The sequence below is a fragment of the Podarcis erhardii genome, assembly GCF_964252035.2.
Source record: "Podarcis erhardii genome assembly, chromosome: 10".
Taxonomy (NCBI): Eukaryota; Metazoa; Chordata; class Lepidosauria; order Squamata; family Lacertidae; genus Podarcis; species Podarcis erhardii.
The window spans coordinates 74,254,250-74,280,125 of record NC_138500.1 but is presented as its reverse complement, the minus strand read 5'-3'; the positions used below and the strand labels follow the sequence as shown (position 1 = coordinate 74,280,125).

Sequence of the window (25,876 nt, the reverse complement as noted above, 5' to 3'; positions counted from 1 at the left end):
GGATTTTGTTCATCAGCATCTTTATGGCGACTTCTCTTGAAAGAGAGCTCTGCAGAATCATAGACTCATAGAATTGCAGAGTTGGAAGAGTCACAGCCCTGCACTGCAGGAATCACAGCTCACGTTTATGAGCCACTTTGAGTATTTGTGCTCAGCCCTTTGAATGGCATTCCTGCCCATGAGCATTTTGTCTCACAAGCCCTGCCCCTTCCTCTGGCTGCATGTTGGCAGCCTCATTTCCAGAAGGCAAAGCCCACACTCTCAGAGTTGACACATTTGTAGCCAGTTAGAGGAAATTTGGGCCCAAGTCTCGTTTTCTATGCATTTTCATTTAAGTCCTGATACTTTGTGACCCTTGTGCATTTTGTCACTTCATGTCCACCCAGACACTGGCAGTTCAATATTTTGTATATTAATGTGTTTCCTCCCCTTTGATGTTCTACTGATGCATTGGGATTAAATAGAAATGTAAATATATCATAACTGAAGCATTATTATTATTGCTTGCAGACAGAGTACCACTTTGAATACACGGAGTGCGATAGCAGTGGGTCCAGATGGAGAGTTGCAGTCCCAAACGTGGAATGTTCTGGTTTACCTGATCCTGTCAAAGGGAAGGAATGCAGTATGTATTGATGCTTTCTTGTTACAAATCGCATGTAAAGCTTGCCATTTCTAGGTTTGTTTTTTGTTGCTTACATAATCAAGCACGACTTAGGATGTGATCAAATGCCCATTTATTTGGGAGCAAACCTCACTGAGCTTAGTGGGCCTTCCTTCTAAGGAAACATACGTAGGGATATTTTGTAGATACATTTGAAAAATCAAGTTGATATCTAGAGGGGTTTGCTGCTTCTTACTCTTTGAATATACTTACTCTGTGGGTTATTCTTAGTTTTCTGTTATTCTTAAAACCAGCCCCTTTCTCTAAAATTTTATTCTCTGACAGTGACAGCCTCCTTTCACATGTTTATCATTAAATGAACCCTAGTCCGCAGGTGTTTTCTCGTGAAAGATTATAAACTTAATTTTTAAAATTAGTTTGTTAATGCAAGTATAAAGCTAATATTTGCCGGAACGATGCTGTTTTATTTTGCCAGCCTTGAAGCATTGGTTAAAAGGTGGGTTGCACATTTTAAAATAAATGAGCATGGCTAAGATTGAGAGAGGTTGGCGTGAGGTGGCCGGGAGCTGGGCATGGGGCAGATGCACTGGCAGAGCCCATCTGGTGTTGCTGACAGTATTTGCACTATGTCGGTCCCCTCACCCTCCCCCTCCCCTCAAGCAGCAGTGACTCTGCAGTCGGGAGGTCAGGTGAATGCCGCCCCCACCCCTGCTGCCATCAGCTGCTGCTCCTCAGACAGATGTATCTGGACTCCCCCCCTATGGGGGGAAGGTGCATTTTGAGTGGGAAACGTCCGCCTCCTCCAGATGCTCCTCTGTTCAAAACCACCTCATGGGGTGAATATTTATTTCAGAAGACCTGGCAGTGCTCACATTCAGGTATTTGCTGCGTAGGACTAGAGCTAAAGCCAGAGCTGATCTTGCTCTGAATGGTTAACAGTCCGGCTGCTGCAGCTCCCAAGCTCAGCTGGCTCTGTGACTAAGCAAACGCATCCCCTTTCTGTCAGGTCTCGAATGCGCCAGCAACCAGCTTAACAACAAAAGGTTTTCTGCTCTTGTTTGCGTCTGACCTTGGTGGGTTTTATAAAGTACATTTCTGGGACACGCTGAGTGCTGCTGAGCCTGAAGGCTGTTTTATCTTGAGAGGATAATGACCACAATAGCCCAGGATGTACAAGAGATGGGGAGCCGGTGGGCAGAATAGGGGCAAGAGCCCTGGACTCCTGGGGTGGAGCTAAGCTCTCCTTTGAAGGAGGAGGGTGGACCAGGCAAAGAAAGGACTGGGCTTTCTCATGCCACAGGTGTATTGCCACGCAGGGATGAGAAAAGGTATTGAAATATTGGAGAGCCAGAGAGTAGGAGATGTCAGTGTTGGGTTCTTGCTGCTCCTTTGACTTCCTTCATCCTTCCTGGCACCAGGATCACACGGTAGTTCAGTCTCTCTCCAGTCTGTGCCAGTTTCACTGTTGTTTGTTCATAAATCCCTTAAGTTCATAAGTTCACAACATAAAAATACTAAAAAAAAAGAAGAACACAAAATACGGTACATAAAAAAGCAATACACATTTAAAATACATATTGCTTAAGAAGCCAAAGGCCTGGTTATAGAGAAACATTTTTGCCTGGCACCTAAAAATATGCAATGAAGGCACCTGGCAAGCCTCCCTGGGAAGAGGATCCCACAGACAGGGAGCCACCACAGAAAAGGCCTTGTCTTGCCACCTCTGGGCCTCATATAGAGGAGGCACACAGAGAAGGACCTCAGAGTCTGGGACATTTTATATGGAGAGTGGTGGTCCTGGAGGTATTGCGGTCCTGAGCCATTTACGGCTTTATAGGTCAAAACCAGCACTTTAATTTGGGCCTGGAAACTGATTGGCAGCCAGTGGAGTTGGGCCAAGATTGGTGTATTATGTTCAAACCGTCTTGCCATGATGAACAACCTGGCTGCCAAGTTCTGCACCAGCTAAAGTTTCCAAACCGTCTTCAGAGGCAGCCCCAGGTATAATGAGTTGCAGCAGTCTAACCTAGAGGTTACCAGAACATAGAAAACAGAAGTTAGGCTGTCCCTACTAAGACAGGAGCACACCAGCCAAAGCTGATGGAAAGCATCCCCTGAGAAATGGAAAGCATAACCTTTAAACAGTTACCATGAGATGCACAGTAGGACTTTTAATCCCATGATTGGTAAGTTTACTTAGGAACCTTTTTTGAGGACGTAGACTTTGTTGTAGAGTTGGTAGGGACCACCAGAGTCATCTAGTCCAATCCCCTGCAAGGCAGGAATATTTTGCCCAACGTGGAGCTCAAGACTATGACTCTGAGATTAGGAGTCTCAGTCCAAGTCCACAACCTCTGTCTTCATTTCAATGTGAGCTTTTTTAGAGCCTGGACTATTTTAGCAGCACCCTTTTAAAATTAAGATTCAATTGAGGCTAAGAGTGTAGGCAGTTCTAATAAATGGGGTGAAATAAGCATGAATTCAGGGTCTATTAAGAAGCTCCACATAAATGATTCAGATCTGGCATGCTGAATCAGGAAAAGGAAATTATAGGTTATAGTATTCCTATGAACATTTTGAGTTTAATTTTCCCAGTTTAATTCTTTATTCTTTATTGCTTCATGATATTCCTTGGTGTCTTCATTCAGTGGTACTATATTGACTTTAACCAGATAAATTCTATGATGCTATGCAAAAAACCCTACCCCCCCAAAAAAACCCATGGAATTTGGTATGAGGAAAATAAGTATCCTGAGAATATTTATTTATTTTAAAAGTTTCTAACCCTTATAATTGGGTCAATAGGCTTGAATGAGGAATGTCTTGTGAATTGATCCCAAATGCTTCAAGGTCAGGGGGAGGCTGGGGTGTTCGCTACCCCATGAGCGGAAGCAGCATAAATATTGATACTTGCCCAGGACATTTCTACAGGTTGCAGGATTCCGCCTTTCACAGTGCAGAATTTGGGCTCCTCAAGTGCAAAATGGTTGATTGAGAGCAAGCAAGCAAATAAGCAAACTGGCAAACTGGAACGTGTCCAGAGGAGGGCAACCAAAATGGTCAAAGGCCTGGAAACAATGCCTTATGAGGAACGGCTAAGGGAGCTGGGCATGTTTAGCCTGGAGAAGAGGAGGTTAAGGGGTGATATGATAGCCATGTTCAAATATATAAAAGGATGTCACATAGAGGAGGGAGAAAGGTTGTTTTCTGCTGCTCCAGAGAAGCGGACACGGAGCAATGGATCCAAACTACAAGAAAGAAGATTCCACCTAAACATTAGGAAGAACTTCCTGACAGTAAGAGCTGTTTGACAGTGGAATTTGCTGCCAAGGAGTGTGGTGGAGTCTCCTTCTTTGGAGGTCTTTAAGCAGAGGCTTGACAACCATATGTCAGGAGTGCTCTGATGGTGTTTCCTGCTTGGCAGGGGGTTGGACTCGATGGCCCTTGTGGTCTTTTCCAACTCTATGATTCTATGATTCTATGATTCTAAGCAAGAAAGCAAACAAACAAACACATGGGCAGCGGAAGAGTCACAGCTTTTAACGCAGGAATTTTCAAAACATGTTCTTCTGGGGAACTTTGGAGCTCTTTGGAAGGTTTCGGGATTTTCTCAAGGAGAACATTAGTAAGGACAGGCAAACTGCCACCAAAGGCAGCTTGGTTGTAACTTGGCAACACAGAGTTTCAGAAATTGAGTGATGTTAAAACTGTGGTGGCGGGGGACTGTTACTATGATTATTTCATGATTATGCTGTTTGTTATGTTTTTATTATTGTGCTCCATAAAATGTGTCCTTACTGTTGTACACTGCCCTGGTATCTTTTGATAAAGGATGGTATATACATTGAATGAAGAAGTTAATAATAAATGTATTGGGCCCACATGTGGAGGCTCAACAGGCCTGGCCAGCCCTCTCCCCAAACTGAGCTACAATGTGCAGAGGGACCTCGGTGGGCATGCCAGCATGGAAAGAGGTCTCTGGTGATAGACAAATTACCAGCTGAAACACAAATCAAGTTGCACAGATTGTCCCGGATGTCAAAAGAGATTCATTTTGCCATTAGCCATGCTCAGCCTCAGATTGAACCAGGCAAGCAGCTGGCTTCCTCCAAGCTACTTCTGCTCATGGAGATATGCATTGTGACGGGAAAAGAGCATTCTGTGAAACGTGGAAATAGTTGGCCATTTGATAAAGAGACTGTAATGAAGCAGCAATGAAGGCTCCTGTAGCAGTGAAGAGCCCTAAGGACTTAATGCTGGTCTAGGCTCTCCTCTATGACATGTTCATTAGGACGTTCATGTGAACATAGTGTTCATCTGATGGAGGGGATGGCCTGCACCACCTCATAGGTCACAGGGATGAATCACCTGCAGATCAAGGATGACTAACTGCATAGAATGGGGCAGGCATCCTTTACTGCATGTGCGGCAAACCTGAAAGTCAGGTTTGGTTGGAATGTGCCTGTAAACTGCATTCTTGTAGTTCCTTGCTAGCAGGTTCTTCAGAGATTAGATGGGCATCGGGAAGAATGTCTGGCCAACACGTTGCACAAGACAGCCTCCGGGGATGCGGGATGCTTTTAGATTTGAAAGACAATCAAACTTGTTGACTGCAGAGCTTGTCTTCTCCTTCTCCTGGGCGTCTCTGGCATTTTGACATGGTGTAATTTGCAACTAGCAGATTCTGGTCATTCATGAAAAACGAATTGGTATTTAGCTGCAAAATTAAATGCACCTTTTGGTTAAAAGGTGTGAGTGCACATTTGTTCTAGGTGAATGGTGAAACTAAGTGTCTTTGCTGCAAGTTGTCAGAAGTTGCATTAATAAATTTTATAGTCTGCACTATTCAAAGGGCTGAAGGGAACAATTTGAAGCAACAATTTTATATAAAGAAATTAATCTGTATGGGGTGTGTGGACTGCCGTGAACATTCAATTCTGTTATTTTTATTATTAAAAGGTGTAGTTTCTTCATCAGTGTTTAAGCTGTCCTCATTGTTAGATCAATGAAAATAATTTGCTAGGTGTGTCAATGGTACTATGTAGATGACCCAAATATTGTGTGCTGTCCGTGTTGAATAAGGTATTGGTTTACAGAAATAAAATTCTTACGATTGAGACTTGTTTTCAGATCGGTGCTGTGGTCAACACAACTTGCCTGTAACAGATGCCAGATCTGAGAAACAGGTGCCAATCAAATTTGTGATTTTCTACATTTGAGGGTTGCTGAATGCTTGTTGAGAAGAGAGCTTGCAATGGACCAATTGCTTGTACCCTTAATCAGCTGTGCATGTTTTCCTTCTCAGCTTTCTCATGTGCTTCTGGGGAATACCTAGAAATGAAGAACCAGGTGTGCAGTAAATGTGCCGAAGGAACCTACTCCTTGGGAAGTGGGATCAAATTTGATGAATGGGACGAGCTGCCTGCAGGATTCACAAATGTAGCCACTTACATGGACACAGCCATGGGCTCAGCAGAGAGCAAAGCAGACAGCTGTGGCAAGTAAGGACCGGGGGGGGGGGGGGCTGTGTGCGCATGGCACACAGAAGCTTGGAGAAACCATTATAAATGAGGTGCAGTGGTGCCTCTGATTTTAAATTTTCCCTTCTCTGGTAAATTTATATTCATAGGAATGTTGGAAGCCGCCTTGTACAGAGTCAGGCCATTAGTCCACCCAGTTCAGTATTGTCTACACTGATTGGCGGCAGCTCCACATGGTTTCGGGCTGGGAGATGCTGGGGACTGAGCCTGGCACCCTTTGCAAGAGAAATAGGCACTCTACCACTCCACGGCCGTTGCCCACTCTTCCTAAGTTCAGAGTGGCTTGCATGGTCTTCTAGCAGTTTCCTGTTCAAGCGCTGACCAGGTCCAGACACTCTGAGCTGGAATGATACAGCAGAACCAGTGGCTCTCATTGACTGAAATGGTAACAATGCACAAAGGGCCCGGTGCTCAGAAATGTATGTAGTGGTCTTCCTTCAAGGAGTTGACACCACCACTTGGACCTCAGAAGTAGCTGTGAGAAGCAATTTAATATTATTTTTGTAGGTCCAAGACTGCCAAGCTGATCAACAGGGAAGGGGAAATTTTCAAAAGGAATCTACTGCATCTTGGAGAAATGGTCTCCTGATAGAATGTTAGTTGCAAAATGTCTTTTATTTCTAGAAAGCTTGAAAAGCCATTGAGTAACATTCTATTGTCCTCCTAATGTATCAGTGAATGCTTCCCTGTCATTGCTGTAAAGGAATTATAGCTAACACAAATCAGCTGCAAAATTTAATATTTTCTAGACAAAGAGAAGTGATGGATGAGAAGCTCTTTTATATTCTTGTCTTTATTTTCCCAGGATTTTTACTGCAGCAGATCACTGAGTAGCATTTGGGTTAAATATGCCTGATAGATGGATATTTATGGTGCCTATGTTGTAAAACAATTCTTGTTTCTGCTCATGTTTGCTCAGATCGTCATGGACTCCTCGTGGGAATTACATAGAGTCAAACAGGGATGACTGCACCGTCTCCTTGATCTACACGGTGCACCTGAAGAAGTCGGGTTCCGTCATCTTTGAATACCAGTATATTGACAACAACATCTTCTTTGAGTTTTTTGTAAGGGGGATTTGTGCACTAAATCTACACTAAGGCTAAAGTGCAGAGGCAGTCTTCTGAAAAGAACTCTCGCAGCTTATTTTTGAGGCAGTTTATTGGCATCCTGAGTGTCTTTGCCTCTATGAGGCTTATTGAAATGTGAATCTGCCTTATACTGAGACAGACCACTGATTTTATTTAGCACACTGCTGATTCACAGCTGCCCCCGAAATATGCTTTGCATAGACTCATAGAATCGTAGAGTTGGAAGGGACTCCAAGGGTCATCTAGTTCAAGGCAGTAATCTCAACTAAAGCATCCATGACATATATTATTATTATTATTATTATTATTATTATTATTATTATTATTATTATTACCCCACCCGTATGACTGGGTTGCCGCAGCCACTCTGGGTTCTGGCCTCCAATGAAGGAGAGCCCGCCACCTCCTTAGGGAGACTGTTCCACTGTTGAATAGCTCTTAGTGTCCAAAAGTTCTTCCTGATGTTTAGTTGGAATCTCCTTTCTTGTAACCTGAATCCGTTGGTTTGGATGGTCCTCCCCTCCAGAGCAGGAGAAAGCAAGCTTGTTCCCTCATCTATGTGATGTCCCTTGAGATATTTGAAGATGGCTATCATATCTCCTCTCAGTCTCCTAAACGTCCCCAACTCCCTCTTCCTCATAAGGTTTGGTTTCCAAACCCACGATCATCTTGCTTGCCCTCGTCTGCGCATGGAATAGAGTGGGACTATTACTTCCCTTGACATGGGCACTATGCTTCTGCCAACTTGAGTCTTTCCCAGATTCACAGAGGAAGTGTTTATATGGTGTCTAGATGCTGAGAAGTCTAGTTTAGCCAAATGATTTAAGTGCTTTTTGGTCATCTTGTCTCAAGCACATCAAAACCTATGGCCTGTCTCAAATGCTTGCTGAATATCCTTCCTTCCCAAAGCTGCTGGCAAACTCATGATCCAGCTTGGAATGCATGGAGATTCTGGATGTAGGAAGTGTATCCTCTATATGGGTTTGTTGCACCTGGTGGCAGCTTGCCCAAAGGCCGCTGACTGTGTTGATCCCAGTATCCGTGTGTCTAACCTCCGTGTGCGGATTCATACTGTTCATGACTGGCTGGATCTATAGTTTTTCCAGAGGGCCCTTATCGACACCTGTTTATGCAGGTGGAGGTGTTTCATGCCAAGAACCAGAAACTCCACAGCCTTTTATCCTACAGAGCAGCCAATGGCTAGTTTACAAACCTTCCAGTATGAGTGAGTTCAGGGACTCCCCATGCCAACAAATCTACATGTTGGCATGGTAAAGATATGTACAGGCCAAACTCAGCCGATAACGCTCTAAAATGTAGAGACTGTAATACTTTGGATTAATTGGGTTGTAGCTAAGGCACTCTGTCATTTTATTTACACGACTGGAAAGAGAACCTGGAGTGGCCCAGGAAGCACCCACTCCAGAACTTTGCCCAAGAAGTGAACAAGGGCTCCACAATTTTTTAGATTTTCTGGGTCCAGCTGGCCTTTCTTAAGGCGTGGTTTTGCCATTGCCTCAGTTAGGCTGGCAGGGACCAGCCCCTTTCTAACACAAGCAGCCCACCTTGTAACTCCCTCAGCAAAATGAAGCCCACCTGTGAGCTCCCTGACAGCCTCTCTGTCTTTACAGTCCCTGGCAGGAAGAGAAACTCTGGCTTCTGGTGAGTCTGGCAGGCAGATGCGTTGGGTGGGCTTGCCTTCGGCTTTGGCTCAAAAGGAGGGCTGGCACCTGACTTGAAACAAAAATGTGATGTAGCTGGGGACTTTTCCCCCTTCTTTTTTGTCTTTTTTGCAGTTTCCAGAGCATCTTGTGTGAAAGACAGAATTTTGGCTGGGTTCCCAGAATTGTTTGAGTGAACCTTGGGTTTTTCCTAAGTTAAAGTCAGCCAATGCATCTTTACACAAATTGCACTGCATATGAACCGTGAAATGCAGGACAGACCAGATTGTTGAATGTGCGACTGGCAGGTGCCTGGGTGTGCCGTCTCTCTAATTCCCCCACTGCAGGCTTTCCTGAGCCAAGGAAGGCGAGGTGGGTGGTGCCAACACAATGTGGCAGCTTGGCAGCTGTGGGCATTGCTCTCCCGCCCACTTACCTTCCCGCACAACTCCTTCACTTGGCATTAGGATCTGCCGGCAGAAGTCACAGGAGCAAAAAATGTCTGCTCTCACCAATGTCTAAAAAGTCCGGCCTCTTTACGCCCCCGCAGCTCTGCCCCTAGCACTGCCCAGGCCCCATGATTTTTGAAATCAAAAGCTGGCAACCCTGACTTGCACATTATGCAAGCTCACAGCCAGTTCCAGCCACTGGGCCAAGTGACCTCTTTCTATATGAACTCAGAAGCCTGACTCTAGCCATTATTTTAATTCCCCAAAGCGATGCTGGATCAGGGGTTCTGTGGGAAATGAAAGGGGTGGCTAACTCCGGCTGTCTGGCACTGCCATGAGTGCTGGTACAGAAAAAAATAAGGGAGACCAGGGCAGGCTTCTGAGAGCCAGTGTGGTGTAGTGGTTAAGAGCGGTAGTCTCGTAATCTGGGGAACCGGGTTCACTTCCCCGCTCCTCCACCTGCAGCTGCTGGGTGACCTTGGGCCAGTCACACTTCTCTGAAGTCTCTCAGCCCCACTCACCTCACAGAGTGTTTGTTGTGGGGGAGGAAGGGAAAGGAGAATGTTAGCCGCTTTGAGACTCCTGAAGGGGAGTGAAAGGCGGGATATCAAATCCAAACTCTTCTTCTTCTTCTTCTGGCGGGTTCTCTGGTTGTCAGGTGTTGATGCCCTTTGCCGGCCTGCTCTCTAATGGGCATCCTAATTCGTGTTGCCGCCTTGTGCATTCAAACAATGCTGTGCAGGTGGCTGGATGAAGGTAGAGGAAGACTAAAGAAGTGGAGGATGGAAAATGTTCCTCTTGCTCATCTCCCCCCCCCCCCCCCGCTTTGTGTGAGGGATGAATCATTCCTGTTTCTCCTGCTGCCACAAAGGGCGTTTGGCCCTAATTAACATTTGCAGACTGTTTGGAGACAATGAGATGTGGCACCGTGGGCAGGAAGCTCCATGTGCCAGCTCCTTCTATGCGGCAGGCATGGAAACATGGGCAGAACAAGCATGCCGCCCAAGGCACCTTCCTTCTGTTGGTTCAATACCATCCATTGCCCTTCGCTAATAAGACAGTATGTGCTCACGGGAGATGTCTTTTGAGGTACTGTCTATATTTTTAACCATACCGGCTTGTTAAGGTTCTGAAAAAGGAAGCCACAAGTGATTCTGCTGCAGTTACATTAATTTGCTTCCAGATACACACTTGTAGCAGCCGCTTGGCTGGGCAGCAATTGATTTCTTTCTTTCTCACAGGAAAGCAAAAGCATCGACTGCCTGAGTATGGGGCCCAAGAATCACTTCCAGCCAATGACTGATGTTGATCAAAGCATCCTTGATAGCTTTTCTGCACTCTGGGGGTGCCATCTTTAAGTCTCATTAAGCAAGAGCAGCTCTAGTGTAGCAGGTAGACCAGGAGCCACTGAGGGGAAAGACAGACAGAAAGACAGACAGACAGACAGACAGACAGACAGACAGACAGACAGACAGACATGCAGACATCTAGCTCCATACTTAGGCAGATGCGCATGCTGGGTGTCTGAACTTGCCCAAACCTCCCCCGACTCTGCTCCTTCCTCAAACCTGAGACTCGCTTTGGGGTGTCAGAGAATTCCAATGAAAATGGGAGCAGGAGCAAAAATGGCTGATTCTTGCTTATTTCTCCCATGTCCAGAAAGGAAATCAATCCAGTGAATAGAGTCTGTATTTGCTGTTGTTATTGCTTTCAGTCCACAAATGAGTAGTAATTGTTTACATTTCCCCATATTTGCATTCCGTTTCCTTTGCATTGAAAATAATGGGATGGAATAATGTAACAACAATATATGTACATTTTTATTTTATTTTATATTTTTAGTACCCCCCCACCACTTGCAATATAAAAACACAAAAATATACAACATAGTAACAAACAAACAAACAAACAAATCCAGACCTCCGATAATAATAATAATAATAATAATAATTTATTATTTGTACCCCGCCCATCTGGCTGGGTTTCCCCAGCCACTCTGGGCGGCTTCCATAAAAACCAGAAATACATTAAAATATCACAGATTAAAAACTTCCCTGAACAGGGCTGCCTTAAGATGTCTTCTGAATGTCAGGTAGTTATTTATCGCTTTGACATCTGATGGGAGGGCGTTCCACAAGGCGGGTGCCACTACCGAGAAGGCCCTCTGCCTGGTTCCCTGTAGCTTTGCTTCTCGTAATGAGGGAACCGCCAGAAGGCCCTCGGCGCTGGACCTCAGCGTCCGGGCAGAACGATGGGGGTGGAGACGCTCCTTCAGGTATACTGGGCCGAGGCCGTTTAGGGCTTTAAAGGTCAACACCAGCACTTTGAATTGTGCTCGGAAACGTACTGGGAGCCAATGTAGGTCTTTCAAGACCGGTGTTATGTGGTCTCGGCGGCTGCCCCCAGTCACCAGTCTAGCTGCCGCATTTTGGATTAGTTGTAGTTTCCGAGTCACCTTCAAAGGTAGCCCCACGTAGAGCGCATTGCAGTAGTCCAAGCGGGAGATAACTAGAGGATGCACCACTCTGGCGAGACAGTCCGCGGGCAGGTAGGGTCTCAGCCTGCGTACCAGGTGGAGTTGGTAGACAGCTGCCCTGGATACAGAATTGACCTGCGCCTCCATGGACAGCTGTGAGTCCAAAATGACTCCCAGGCTGCGCACCTGGTCCTTCAGGGGCACAGTTACCCCATTCAGGACCAGGGAGTCCTCCACACCAGCCCGCCCCCTGTCCCCCAAAAACAGTACTTCTGTCTTGTCAGGATTCAACCTCAATCCATTAGCCGCCATCCATCCTCCAACCGCCTCCAGGCACTCACACAGGACCTTCACCGCCTTCACTGGTTCTGATTTGAAAGAAAGGTAGAGCTGGGTATCATCTGCATATTGATGGACACCCAGTCCAAACCCCCTGATGATCTCTCCCAGCGGCTTCATATAGATGTTAAAAAGCATGGGGGAGAGGACGGAACCCTGAGGCACCCCACAAGTGAGGACCCAGGGGTCTGAACACTCATCCCCCACCACCACTTTCTGAACACGGCCCAGGAGGAAGGAGCGAAACCACTGTATAACAGTGCCCCCAGCTCCCAGCCCCTCTAGACGGTCCAGAAGGATGTTATGGTCGATTGTATCAAAGGCCGCTGAGAGATCCAGCAGAACTAGGAAACAGCTCTCACCTTTGTCCCTAGCTCGCCGGAGATCATCAACCAGCGCGACCAAGGCAGTTTTGTAGCACCCTGCTTGTGGTTAACGCTTAGCTGGAATGAAATATTCAACGCAGCAATAGAGAAATTAAAATAGTAATTTATTTGTCAGACAAATAAATAAGAGGCTCAGTGGTACGTGGTTACCAAGCTCTGGCCTGGCCTCCTGCCATTCTGGCCAGCACTTATATTCCCTTAATCCAGCCCCTTTGCTCCTCCTGTGGCTGCCTCTGTCCAATCAGCCTGGTTGAAATTCCTATTGGCTGTTTGGTAGAACCAATCACAAAAGATACACCCACAAAAGATACACCCACTTCCTTGCCCTTATAAGGGAGACAAAGAGCTATATATATGACATATAAGTAATAATATATCTTACATGGAATCTTAATTACCAGCTCACCTCTTGCCCTCCTTGCCCTATTGCCTTCTAAAACAAATGGTTAATCTTACATTTTTATGTTCAACAGATGTCAAGGATCTTGAGTTTCACATCAACATTGAAAGATTTCCTTCATTTAATGTTTCTAAACAAAATGCCTGACAACTATATATCAAGACTGCTTGGATGGCGTCTTCTGTCTGGCAGGGGGGCTAGGCTGGTGGCTGACTTAATTTCAGGATAAATACAACTCTTACAACCATATGAAATAAGAATCTAGCATTCCTTAAATCCTTTGCATAATTACATTTAAGCCAATATATTTAAGCTAATATATTTCATACATTTATCATAGGTAGCCTCTTAAAAGAATAAAGCTTTTCAAAGTAAAAAGGAAGAAACTCAGTAAAACACAGCTTTTAAAAGAAGCCTCTTCAGTTTACACTTCCCCCTTTCACTCTCCTTTCCAGCCAGCTGCTTTCCCAACATTTATTGCCTTTTAACTCTCTCAGTTTAAGAAACAGCTTTAGAAGAGACTTTTCAAAAATGTTCTCTTTTTCTGTCAGCTAAATGTTTTTCCCCATTTGCCTCTGGCCTTAGAAAATTTAGCTCAAGGTTTTAACGTGAGGCTCCATGATATCATTTTACTATTTACCCATTCCTAATGGTGTTTTCTCAGCCTGCAAGGGCAGTGTATGTAATTTCCCCTTTTTATGACTTTGAGAATTGTTTTTCTACTATAAATCAATGGGGCCCCCTTGTCTTAGGAGAATGGCCAAGGTTTTCTCTGCCTGGCATGAAACATTTGAAAATCTAAGCCCATTTAATTTAGGAACCTGATCAAGATATAAGCCAATATAAGTCTTGATTAAAAATGCAGTCTATATTCAGATGCCACAGTTTCAGTCCCATGATGAGGCCTGAATCCCGATTGGAAGGGATCCAAATGGTCCGCATCCTCCAGGCGTGCCTGGAGTTGTTCAGCAACCACGCGCTCAATCACCTTGCCCAAGAATGGAAGATTTGAGACTGGGCGATAGTTGGCCATACTGGCCGGGTCTAAAGATGGTTTTTTAAGAAGCGGTTTGATGACCGCCTCTTTCAGCGGATCTGGGAATGCTCCCTCACAGAGAGAAGCATTCACCACCCCACAGAGCCCATCGCCCAGCCCTTCCCGGCTTGCTTTTATTAGCCAGGATGGGCAAGGATCCAGGAGACAGGTGGTTGGTTTCACGCGTCCAAGCAGCCTGTCCACATCCTCGGGGGTAATGGATTGAAATCGATTCCATGCAACTTGACCAGACAGAGCTCTAGCACTCTCCCGCCCCAGCCCTGCTCCCACGGTGGTGTCTAGCTCCTTCCGAATATGAGTGATTTTATCTGCAAAAAACTTTGCAAAATTGTTGCAGGAGATCTTGGGGTCTTTACAAAGCCCCGGTGGTAAAGGTGGTTCCGTTAAATTACGAACCACCTGAAAAAGTCTCCTGCTACTATTTTCTGCAGATGCAATAGAGGCGGTGAAGAAAGTCTTCTTCGCCGTCGCTATCGCCACTTGGTAGGCTCGACGTTGAGCTCTAACCTGTGTCCGGTCAGATTCGGAGTGAGTTTTTTGCCACCGACGCTCTAGCCGTCTCAGCGATTGTTTCATCGCCCTCAGCTCCGAAGAAAACCACGGAGCTGTCCGGGCTCCATGCAATCGGAGAGGGCGCTTCGGAGCCAGACAGTCGATAGCCCTGGTTAACTCCGCATTCCAGCGGGCCACCAGGGAATCAGCTGAAAGGCCATCAACATGGGATAAGGCATCCCCTACCACTCTCTGGAAACCATTTGGATCCATTAAGTGGCGGGGGCGGACCATCCGAATTGGTCCCACCTCCCTGCAGAGGGGAAGGGTCGCGGAGAAGTCCAGTTGCACCAGGAAGTGATCTGACCATGGCACTTCTTTTGTTTCACTTTTACTTAGTGTCAGATCACCCACGTCACTAGAGGTGAACACCAGGTCTAAGGCATGTCCATGACTATGAGTTGGGCCAAACTTATTCAGGGACAGCCCCATGGAGGCCATGCTTTCCACGAAGTCCCGAGCAGCCCCTTGTAAGGTCGTGTCGGCAACCAAACTAGGTGTCTCCTAGGTTGTCTCCTAGGACAACCAAACTAGGTGTCTCCAGGAGAAAATCCGCCACGACCTGAAGCAGCTCAGACAGGGAATCCTTGGTGCAGCGGGGAGGTCGGTACACCAAAAGGAATCCTGTACTGCCCCTATTGCCCAACTTCCAGAACATGCACTCAGAAAACTGGATCTTCCCAGTAGGACGCCTGGTGCAAGCTAGTGACTTCCTAAAAATCACTGCAACCCCCCCTCCCCGCCCACATGACCTGGGTTGCTGTGCGTAAGAGAAACCTGGTGGGCAAGCAGCGGCAAGGACAGGCCCATCTGCTTCCTCCAACCAGGTCTCTGTCACACATGCCAGGTCAAGTCCTCCATCCACAATCAGGTCGTGGATGGCAGTGGTTTTATTCATCATTGACCTGGCATTACACAGCAACACCTTCAGGTCATGTAGGTTTCCCCTGTTGATTCCAGTATCCATCCGGTCAAGGCCAGACCCGGAGGCAGGGATAGTCTTCAAACAACGACTAAACCTGCCTCCTCGGTAATGACATGGTCTGGTCTTAGCGTAACTCCGCCTCCTGCCCATGATCACCGAGATCGGATGTCCCAGTGCTTCCCCCCCTGTGGAACTTGTCCCAGCCATCGTGATGGCTGGGGCCCCACTCCCAGGCAGCCCTGATCTAGCCCCTTCAAAACAAAACATAAACTATACAGAACCAATAAAACAACAACAACAACAAAAAGGAACAGAACAATTATGCTAAAATTAATCCCCAACCAAATATCCATCCCACCCACCCCCAGCAATGGAAAAAAAGAAATAAAAATTTAAATTGCCACCGACTGCTTGAGGACATTTTAAAGCACATTAACCCCCTGGAACAGGGAAGCAATGGCAGAACACTTCCCACCCTTCCCAAGAGTTTGTTCCAAAAGTTTGTTCCTGGGCCACGCCCCCTGGGCCAGTTGGAAAAGGCCCTGGAAGGGAGCAGGCCCTGCAGTCCTCACCCAGCAGATGGTCCAAGGCTTCCCCGCAGCAGGAGTCCCTTTATAGCCAGGAGAGAGGGCCTGGGCCACGCCCCCTGGGCCAGTTGGAAAAGGCCCTGGGAGGGAGCAGGCCCTGCAGTCCTCCCCACAGCCGATGGTCCAAGGCTTCCCCGCAGCAGGAGTCCCTTTATAGCCAGGAGAGAGGGCCTGGGCCACGCCCCCTGGGCCAGTTGGAAAAGGCCCTGGGAGGGAGCAGGCCCTGCAGTCCTCACCCAGCCGATGGTCCCTGGATCTCCGATGATGATCTGGATTGGTTCATACAGGGAGAGGCAGTCCTTGAGGTGTTGCAGTCTGCTGTCAGGCCAGAATTGATGCTCTATATACTCTGGTGAGCAACCTGGCCACTGAATTCTGCACCAGCTGAAGTTTTGAACCATCTTCAAATGCAGCTCCACATATAGCGCAGTGTAGTAATCTAGTTACATTTTTTAAAATTTGTGTTTCTGATACATTTCAACTAATCTAGTTACACTGAGTTATGTGAATGGATAAGTTACTTAATTTCACCACAGTGGACAGTGGGATGAACAATTTTTCATGGAAGAAGAACTGCAGCAAAACAGAATCTGAATCATAGAATTGTAGAGTTGGAAGGGACCCCCAAGGGTCACCTAGTCCAATGGAGGAATCTCAGCTAAAGAATCCCTGGCCGATGGCCACCCAAACTCTGCTTAGAAACCTCCAGGGAAGGAGAGTCCACCACCTCTCGTGGGAATCTGCTCCACTCTTGAACGGCTCTTACTGTCTGAAAGTTCTTCCTGATGTTCAGTCGGACTCTCCTTTCTTGTAACCTGAATCCATTGGTTTGAAATGGAACTGCCTGTGGAATGAAAAATGAGGCCTTCTTGCACCTCGTTTCACAAGGCAGAATATTATTTTTAGACACCATTATGTCTATAATCACCTTGAAAAGCTCTTTTATTTCCTTGTAGTTAGTTACTCCATAAAGCAAGGTCCAATTTTTCTGTAAGACATGGTTGTTGTTTTTAAAAAACTAATTATGTCAGTATGGCTCACATAGAGGAACTTTCCTGTGGATTTTGCCCCTGTCAGCTTAGAAGATGCTCTGTCTCACTTTGTCACAGGTTTATTCTTCTGAACATTAGGGTTTCTGATTAAGCACCTCTCCCCCCCCTCTTTCTTTTTACTCCAGTGTAGTTACCACAAAGATGCTTGAAATGTGAAGCTTAGGCTCCCCCCCCCAACCCCACAGAGGCCTCCAACATCACTGCTCTAGACGAAATAGCATGTTATTATCACTTTTCTTAAATTCCTGCTGTTACAGAATAGCCAGTCATTTTGTCTGCACTGCTATTGAACAATTTTGCTATTCTCCTGAACAGTTATTTGCTAGCAAGTAAAGTAAAAGTGCCCTGCAGGGGAGCCCCCCCCCCCGCCCCCCCCCAGGCACGGCCACAGAAGATACTCAGGAATCAGCAAAGCCATCTCTGCCTGCCAGGCTGCGGGAGAGAGGGATGCATCAATTCAGACCAAATCAGCATCTTTTCAGTTTCCAAGTATCCATTGCTACTGTGTTTGAAAACATATTTGGAAAGTTTGGATTCATTTGCTGGATCAGGCCAATGATCCACCCAAGCCAGCATTTCATCTCTGGCCCATTCAGCCCACGGTTGCTCCCTGCCCGTGCTGGTGGCAGGTGCCTGAGGTCTGTCCCAGCACTGATCTAAGGCCTTCTGCCTTCTGATTTAGAGACTCTAAAACATAGAGGCTTCCTCCTTTTTTTGCCACAGGTAATAGGGGGGAATCCCCACTTTTTCAGGGGTTCTGCTCCTGCCCTGCCTCATTCTTCCCCATTCCACCCCAGTCCCCTTTCAGTGCATTAAGCACATGATTTGCACGTTAAGGAGATGCCTGCAGTCCTCTCTGGACCTCCAGGCAGATTTGAGGGAGGCAATCAGTTCAGTTGCATGGGACATGGAGCCTGGGCAGGGGGCGCTGGAGATGCTGCAAGAGGCGTCAGGGTGCTGAATTTTGGTGTCACACAGGGTGCTACTGAAATTTGAGACCCCAAGATCTGCTGCTCATGAATCTATTCCTCCCCCCCCCCAGCAAACCCAACGCTAACTCAATCAGACCACCGCATTTTGTGGCAGCGAATTTCACAAATTCAGTTAGATATTGCATTGTACAATGCTTTCCTAGCCTTGAAGCTGCTGTTGATCAACTGTTTAGCCCGACATGCATGTGTAACGCGAATCAAGGCCTACAGCCGTGATCGGCAACCTGTGTGCCTCCAGACCTTGTTGGGCTGCAGCTCCCATCAACTCTGAGCCGTGGCCATACTGGTGTCCAGTGAATGGGGGGGGGCACAGGTTGCCTTGCCAGGACTAGAGGAATCCAGCTGGCTTTTGGGTGCTGCTGGAGAGCAGGACATAAGTGAAGTCTTGGTGAAGTAGTCAACTCCTTACATGTAAATAAGTGTGGGAGAGGAAGCAGGATTATGCTGGCCAGCCCTGCCCCCTTAAGGTTCATCACCTTTTTCATTCTTTACCGCCCCCCAAATTTGAGGCTGAAGGTCTGAAGCAGAGAGCCTTCTCTGCTATGGAGACTCCTGCCATGATTTAGGTGCCTACTTGTGTGAACGAGGAATTGTCCTATTCCAAGGGGATAGCATATCATGTGAGCCATGAGCTCACTCAATAACCTTAGGAAAGGATGTGTTGTCTCCACTCACACTCCTCCCACCCCACTCTGGAATATTAATGGCTTAACAGTTTGGGTTTACTGGGTGGCAAAGGTAAAAAGGGTTGCAGGTCGTGCTGTGGTCTAAACCACTGAGCCTCTTGGGCTTGCTGATCAGAAGGTCAGCAGTTCGAATCCACATGATGAGTGAGCTCCCATTGCTCTGTTTGAGCTCCTGGCAACCTAGCAGTTTAAGAGCATACCAGTGCAAGTAGATAAATAGGTACTGCAGTAGTGGGAAGGTAAATGGCATTTCCGTGCTCTCTGACTTCTGTCATGGTTGTCCGTTGTGCCAGAAACGGTTTAGTTATGCTGGCCACTTGATGCAGAAAACTGTCTGTGGACAAATGCCAGCTCCCTCAGCCTGAAAGTATAGATGAGCACCGCAAACCCGTAGTCGCCTTTGACTGGACTTCACTGTCCAGGGGTCCTTTACCTGTTTATCTTACCTTACTAGCTGGCACAAGGATTACTGAGATGCATGTGAGGGGTTTTTGAAAACATTCAAAGTGTTACATAAATATTGCTTCTGTTATTGGCTGACAGCAAATTAACTCAATATCTGAAAGTTCCCATTGTTAAATCAATAGATTCAGAATGATCAGTGCCAAGAGATGGACTCCACAAGCGATAAATGGATGAAGCTGACAGATAACGGCGAATGGGGCTCCCATTCTGTGAGTATAATGTTTCATGGCTTGATGAACAGAATCATAGAATCGTAGAATTGTAGAGTTGGAAAGGGACCCCAAGGGTCATCGAGTCCAACCCCCTGCAATGCAGGGATCTCAGCTGAAGCATCCATGACCGATGGCCACCCAACCTCTGCTCAAAAACCTCCAAGGAAGGAGAGCCCACCACCTCCCAAGGGAAACCGTTCCACTCCTTTCTTGTAACTAGAAGCTACAGTGGTACCTTGGTTTACTAACTTAATCTGTGCCGGAAGTCCGTTCTTAAACCAAGGACTTTCCCAATCCTTGATCATCCTGGTCACCCTCCTCTGCACATGAGTATCAACCTCTTTCTTAAATTGTGGTGCCCAGAATTGGACACAGTATTCCAGGTGTGGTCTGACCAAGGCAGAATAGAATGGGCCTGTGACATTCCTTGATCTGGACATTAGACTTCTGTGGATGCAGCCTAGAATAGATATAGTGGAAACCTGATCATCTCGTGATTGGATGTCTTTTTCACTCTGAACCCCATCAAGGAACTGACTGATTCCCTATCAGCAACCCATACTCTCAAAAGCTTATTTCCTACATGCCCCTACATGCTGTGGCGCTGTGGGGCATGGCTGCTTTCCCTGCAGAAGCAGGATTTAACTTCCCCTCCCTCCCATCAGCTGATGTGTGGGCAGTTCAATCCTGCTTGGTTTTGGTGCAAAAGAGTTCCATGCTGAAAACTCTCTTCCACATCCACAACCTGCAGGAAGCACTCACTCATAAGCCAATGACAAGGGAGATCCGTTCTGCCTCATAAGTATCTCCATCCTACCCTCACAAGCCAACTTTGACAGGTGGGTGGGATAACCTGATGTCTATCCCCTGTAGGCTGGCAGGGAGATAGAGACAAAACCGTTTCTCCACTTGCTTCATGTGGCTGCATCACTCAAAATTCCAAAGGGTTCACTGTAAAGATAAAAAGTTCATATTTCTGAGACTGAATGAAGGATCATTCTCAGAACCACACAGAAAAAGAACCACCTTGTGTGCGCTGTGTGTAGGCCTGAGGCAGAGTTGCTCCTTCCATTTGCATGCAGATACCTTATCTCACATTTTTATTCCATGTCAAACCCATGAGCTGAGTAAACAGGGCAAGGCTTCATTTCTCTTTTCTGGGTGAGGGGAGAAAACGAAAACTCTCTGTGTGTTTTAAGCAGACCTGTCAGTATGTTTGACTGAATTGTTTGCTCTCTAGGTCCTTTAAACTAGTTCAACAAAACTGGGGTGTGGTTTCTCAAAGATTCTTGTGCCTCCTTGTCTCTTTTAGCTCCAAGGCAAAAAGTACTCTGTCTTCAAGTACCCTGTTTTACTTCTTGGAATTTGCAGCAACAGTGGGGGGTGGTTGTTTTTTCATTTACTCCTTGGTAGTTCCAAAGTCCGAAGCAGCAACTAGTGTGTGTGAGGATTATTCCAGGGGTAGCTTGGCTTTGTGCAGTGATGTCAAGCTTCAGCAAGCCTTTCTGCATCGACTTTTTCCATTCAAGGAATGCTCACCTATGTGCTTGGACACATGCACAGATCATGTAAAATGCTGGTTGGCGGGGGCAGCCCGTCTCGTCTTGCCACCTCGGGTGACGTGTCTTAGTGCTGCTCCCACTGCAGCCACCCTTCTGCTAAAGCCTCGCTTTCTGGGGTTGTACAGCATCTTCTGCTGGGATCCTGTGGCGTTCTTGTGAGATCTCGCCGGAAGCTGCTGTTGCCACTTCTCACTTCTCTGGCAGTGGTGGCAGGAGCAGGTTTTCCACCTCTCAAGGTGGCTGCCTCAGCCCAGGGCAGCTGCACATGGGAGGGGAAAACTGGGAGCAGTGAGCAAACATCATGGAAACTTGTCTGCAAATTCCTGTTCTCATTGGAGAGACACCACATAGATTTCCAGGAAATCCCACAGTTCCCTGGAGCACAGTTTGAAGTCACTGCTCTTGCCTAACATCCTGGAGTAACTATGACACCAAATGAGGCCAATGAGGAAGAGACCCCATTTGGTAAAGCAGAGTGGATTTTGGGCTGATGAACATGAGCAGCAAAATGACACTGAGAGTCCTTCTTGGGCTGTTCTACTCCCCTCTGCAGATGGGGAGTTGCATTTGGAATACCTCCCTGTCTTAATAACACCCCTTCCTGAATGTAAAAGGCTAGTACTTTGGGGGAACACATTAGATCCTTTATCCCTGGTAGGAGACATTTCTAAATCAAGGGGATTGGGGATAGAGGGATAGCCTTGGAGGTGAAGACGGTGGTCACCAGGGAAGTCTCTCAGCTTCACCCACATCAAAGAGTAGTGAGGAAAAGATGAGATGAAGCCACATCACAATCACAATATCTATCTATCATCTATCTATCTATCTATCTATCTATCTATCTTTCTATCTATCTATCTATCTATCATCTATCTATCTATCTATCTATCTATCTATCTATCTATCTATCATCTATCTCTATCTATCTATCTATCTATCTATCTATCTATCTATCTATCTATCTATCATCTATCTATCTATCTATCTATCTATCTATCTATCATCTATCATCTATCTATCTATCTATCTATCTATCATCTATCTATCTATCTATCTATCTATCTATCTATCATCTATCTATCTCTATCATCTATCATCTATCTATCTCTCTATCATCTCTATCACCTATATCTATCTGTCTATCTATCTATCTATCTATCTATCTATCTATCTATCTATCTATCTATATCTATCATCTATCTCTATCTATCAACTATCATCTATCTATATCTATCTATCTATCTATCTCTCTCTCTATCTATCTATCTATCTATCTATCTATCTATCATCTATGTATCCATCTATTATCTATCTATCTATCTATCTATCTATCTATCTATCTATCTATCTATCTATCTATCATCTATCTCTATCTATCATCTATCATCTATCATCTATCTATCTCTATCTATCTATCTATCTATCTATCTATCTATCTATCTATCAATCATCTATCTATCTATCTATCTATCTATCTATCTATCTATCTCTATCTATCAACTATCATCTATCTATATCTATTCATCTATCTATCATCTATCTATCTATCTATCTATCTATCTATCTATCTATATCTATATCTCTATCTCTATCTATCTATCTATCTATCTATCTATCTATCTATCTATCATCTATCTATCATCATCTATCTATCTATCTATCCATCTATTATCTATCTATCTATCTATCTATCTATCTATCTATCTATCTATCTATCATCTATATCTATCATCTATCTATCTATCTCTACCTATCATCTATCCCCCACAGGCCTGAATAAAAATAAGATGTGCAATGGTTTTATTTGCCATTTGAAGTGAAATAATCCAGGAAGGCCTTGCTTGGTGACTTTCTGATAGTTTAGTTCCTCTCTTAATATCTGTTCTAGGAAGTGCTGGGTCAGGCCATTGTGTGCTTAGGGGCAGCTCCCGACTGTGAGTCTACCCATACCCTTGTACGCACAAGTCTATATCATGTTCATATCAGGGTGAGGTTTGAATGACCTTTTTGTGTGTGTTTTTGTGTGTGTCTCTTCTCAGGTAACATTGAAATCTGGCACTAATGTATTATACTGGAGAACAACAGGAATCCTTATGAGTTCTCAGGTGGTGAAGCCTGTCCTCCTGAAAAACATCACCATTGAAGGTACAAAGCAGGAGTTGGCAACCTTTTCTCTCTGTCGAGGGCCACATGCCCCAGGAACAAACTGTCAGGGGCAGCCTGCTGATGGTGGGCAGAGCCAGAGACACAGTGTTCTGGATCTACTAATCCAGAAAAAAGGCTTTATCACACAACTATTCACCATGGCTGCCACATATTACAATTCCCAATTCTATGCAAGTCTACTCAGAAGGAAACACCACTGGGTTTGGTGGGATTACTCTCAAACGTACAAAGGGGATGGGTTTAGTAAAACATGTCAAGAACCAGTGCCCTAAGACTCGGGACGCCCCTTCTTGTTCGTTCAGCAGAGTAGCAGAACTTTGGCAACACTTGAATTCCAAAAAGACACAGAGAACAGGAAATGTCTTTAGTAGAGATTTACTAAGGCATAAAGTTGGTTGCTAGCTCCCTAGCAAGGCAAAACTTAGCTCATTTAGAGCAAATCCAGTTTCCAGCAGTAAAAAACAAACCAAACCAAACAAATATAAATGGAAAAACAGCATAGCAGTAGGAGAAAGAGAGAGAAAGAGAATAACAGAGTCCCCTGGGCAGACAGTGTGTCTCCGGAGCGAAAGGCCTTGAAGTTTAGAGATAGCCCAGCAGGAAAAGAACACCTGTGCTTTCTCTGCCTTTGAGAAGACCTGAGAACCTTTTAAACACTAGAATGTCCCAGAATGTTTCTGGGGGCCTATGTACTTATTCCCTGACAAAACAGGGAATACAATATGCTGCTCTGAAAACAAAACAGGGAATACAGGGAATACAGGGAATACAATATGCTGCTCTGAAAAGCAAGTGAACAGTACAGTAATCCCTTTCTGACATAAGTGTCACCCACCCCAGCAGAAGCTTATGGATTTCTTCTTAGACAACCGGGGAGGGGGGATTTGAGCAGCGTACACACTAATCTATTTGCAGCACAAAAACTGTATTTCCCCCCAGTCTGGAATGATTCATGTTCATGCTCAATGTGCTGCTTTAAATCTAGATTGATTCTAGATCCTTCTAGATCCACCAGGGTGGGTGTGGTTACTTCACCAGCGTGTGAACTCCCTGCCCCTCCCAGTACATTATCTACATTTCTCCCATGCCCCAGGCGCTGAAGAAGGAAGTACCTGTAGCTCTCTTGCCATTCGTCCACCCCAAGCAAACTAATCTTAACTAACAAGCACCACCACCACCACTAAGTGGCAGGGCAAACCATCAATGAGAAATTGAGGTTTTTAATTTAAAGGGAAAAACTAAAGGAAGTACATGCTGCATACGTTGTGTATTACTTTCCTTTCCACAACAAGCTTCTTTAGGTTGGGAGAACATAATACAGCAAATTTGTCTTGTTTTGTGTTATTCCTCTTTCTCACCACAATCTGTACTGGACTTTAGTTTAGACAATATGCCTTTGGAATGCCTCAGTTACAGGACGACTGCTGACCTCTGTTGGGGATAACTAGATTTGCAGTGATGCCAATATACGTACTGTATACCTAGAATATTTGCTTTTAGGATTTACAGGAGCATGGGAGTACTCCTGGAAGTGAAAATATCACTTTGCGATATTGTCATCAGAAGCGACTCATAAATGGAACAAAATAAATGAAAATGAAATTCATATGCCACACCTTTCTCGGTTTCCATGCGGGCACACATTCCTTGTCTTGTGGCAAGTGGCTTTGGAAAAGAGATTCCACTCTAGTTTGGGATATATTTAGGAACATGCATCCTAGAGCAACACATTCCAGAGGTGTGATAAAGTCAATCATTGACAATTAGGGGTGAATGAATAAGTTTTTTGGTTTTTTTTAAACAGACTTCATGTTACTTTTGCATGTTTTCTTCCTGCAAATAGTACACATATTGAAACATTTTTATTTCAAAATATGTATTTTGTGATATATTTCATCTGAAAACATGCATTTTTAGTTGCATTTTGTTGTGTTTTTTTGAGCCAAGTAGTGTATCACAAAATTTTTAAGAAGTGTGAAGATAAGAATGCAGTGTTTGGATACTTCTTTCCTTAAGTCATGCTGAGCCTAATGAATTGGGTCTAATGCTGTTCTTTGGGGGAAGCCTTTGCTTCTATACTTGCTGAATTGCATTTGCTTTATAGGAGTGGCCTACACATCTGAATGCTTTCCCTGCAAACCTGGCACATTCAGCAACACAGCAGGCTCTTCCACCTGCCAGCTCTGTCCTAGGAATACATACTCGGAAAAGGGTGCCAAGGAATGCACCAAGTGCCAGGAAGAAACACATTATGCAGGTAGCGTGGAGAGATCTGAAAGGCTGGGTCCAGTTCAAATTAACCATAAACTGTCATGTCAGAATAGGGTTTTGTAGCCATGTGTACAATTCTGATTTGCGGTTATTTTTGTCCCCTCCAGCCCCAAAATGTTGTATGAGAATGTCCTGTGATATGCCCTGAGGAGGTTGTGGAAAGGGCTGCTTCATAGATGAAGTGGTGTCGAGAGATTCTAAAGAGAATTTGCCCTTAAATCTAAGATAGCAAAGACATGTTGAGGACTGCAAATAGTTTTCCTAGAGAGGGTCTCCTTGAAAAGGATTTGATGATTGGTTCAAAAATGCTGGACTCTGCTGTCTCCTCCAAATGGCGTGGCACCTCTCTGTGCCTGCAGTTTGGTCTGGGGAATCCAGATCT

General features: G+C 45.4%; 1 protein-coding gene across 1 annotated transcript in view; it reads left to right on the top strand.

Moving 5' to 3' along the window:
* Nucleotides 1–25,876, top strand: part of ELAPOR2 (endosome-lysosome associated apoptosis and autophagy regulator family member 2) — an 88,104-nt gene that overhangs the window by 40,873 nt on the left and 21,355 nt on the right. The window contains exons 2-7 of the mRNA XM_081879109.1: nt 511–625; nt 5,931–6,126; nt 7,085–7,232; nt 19,406–19,492; nt 23,097–23,202; nt 25,328–25,480. Coding sequence (XP_081735235.1) covers nt 511–625; nt 5,931–6,126; nt 7,085–7,232; nt 19,406–19,492; nt 23,097–23,202; nt 25,328–25,480 — 805 coding nt within the window. The remainder of the gene's footprint in view (nt 1–510; nt 626–5,930; nt 6,127–7,084; nt 7,233–19,405; nt 19,493–23,096; nt 23,203–25,327; nt 25,481–25,876) is intronic.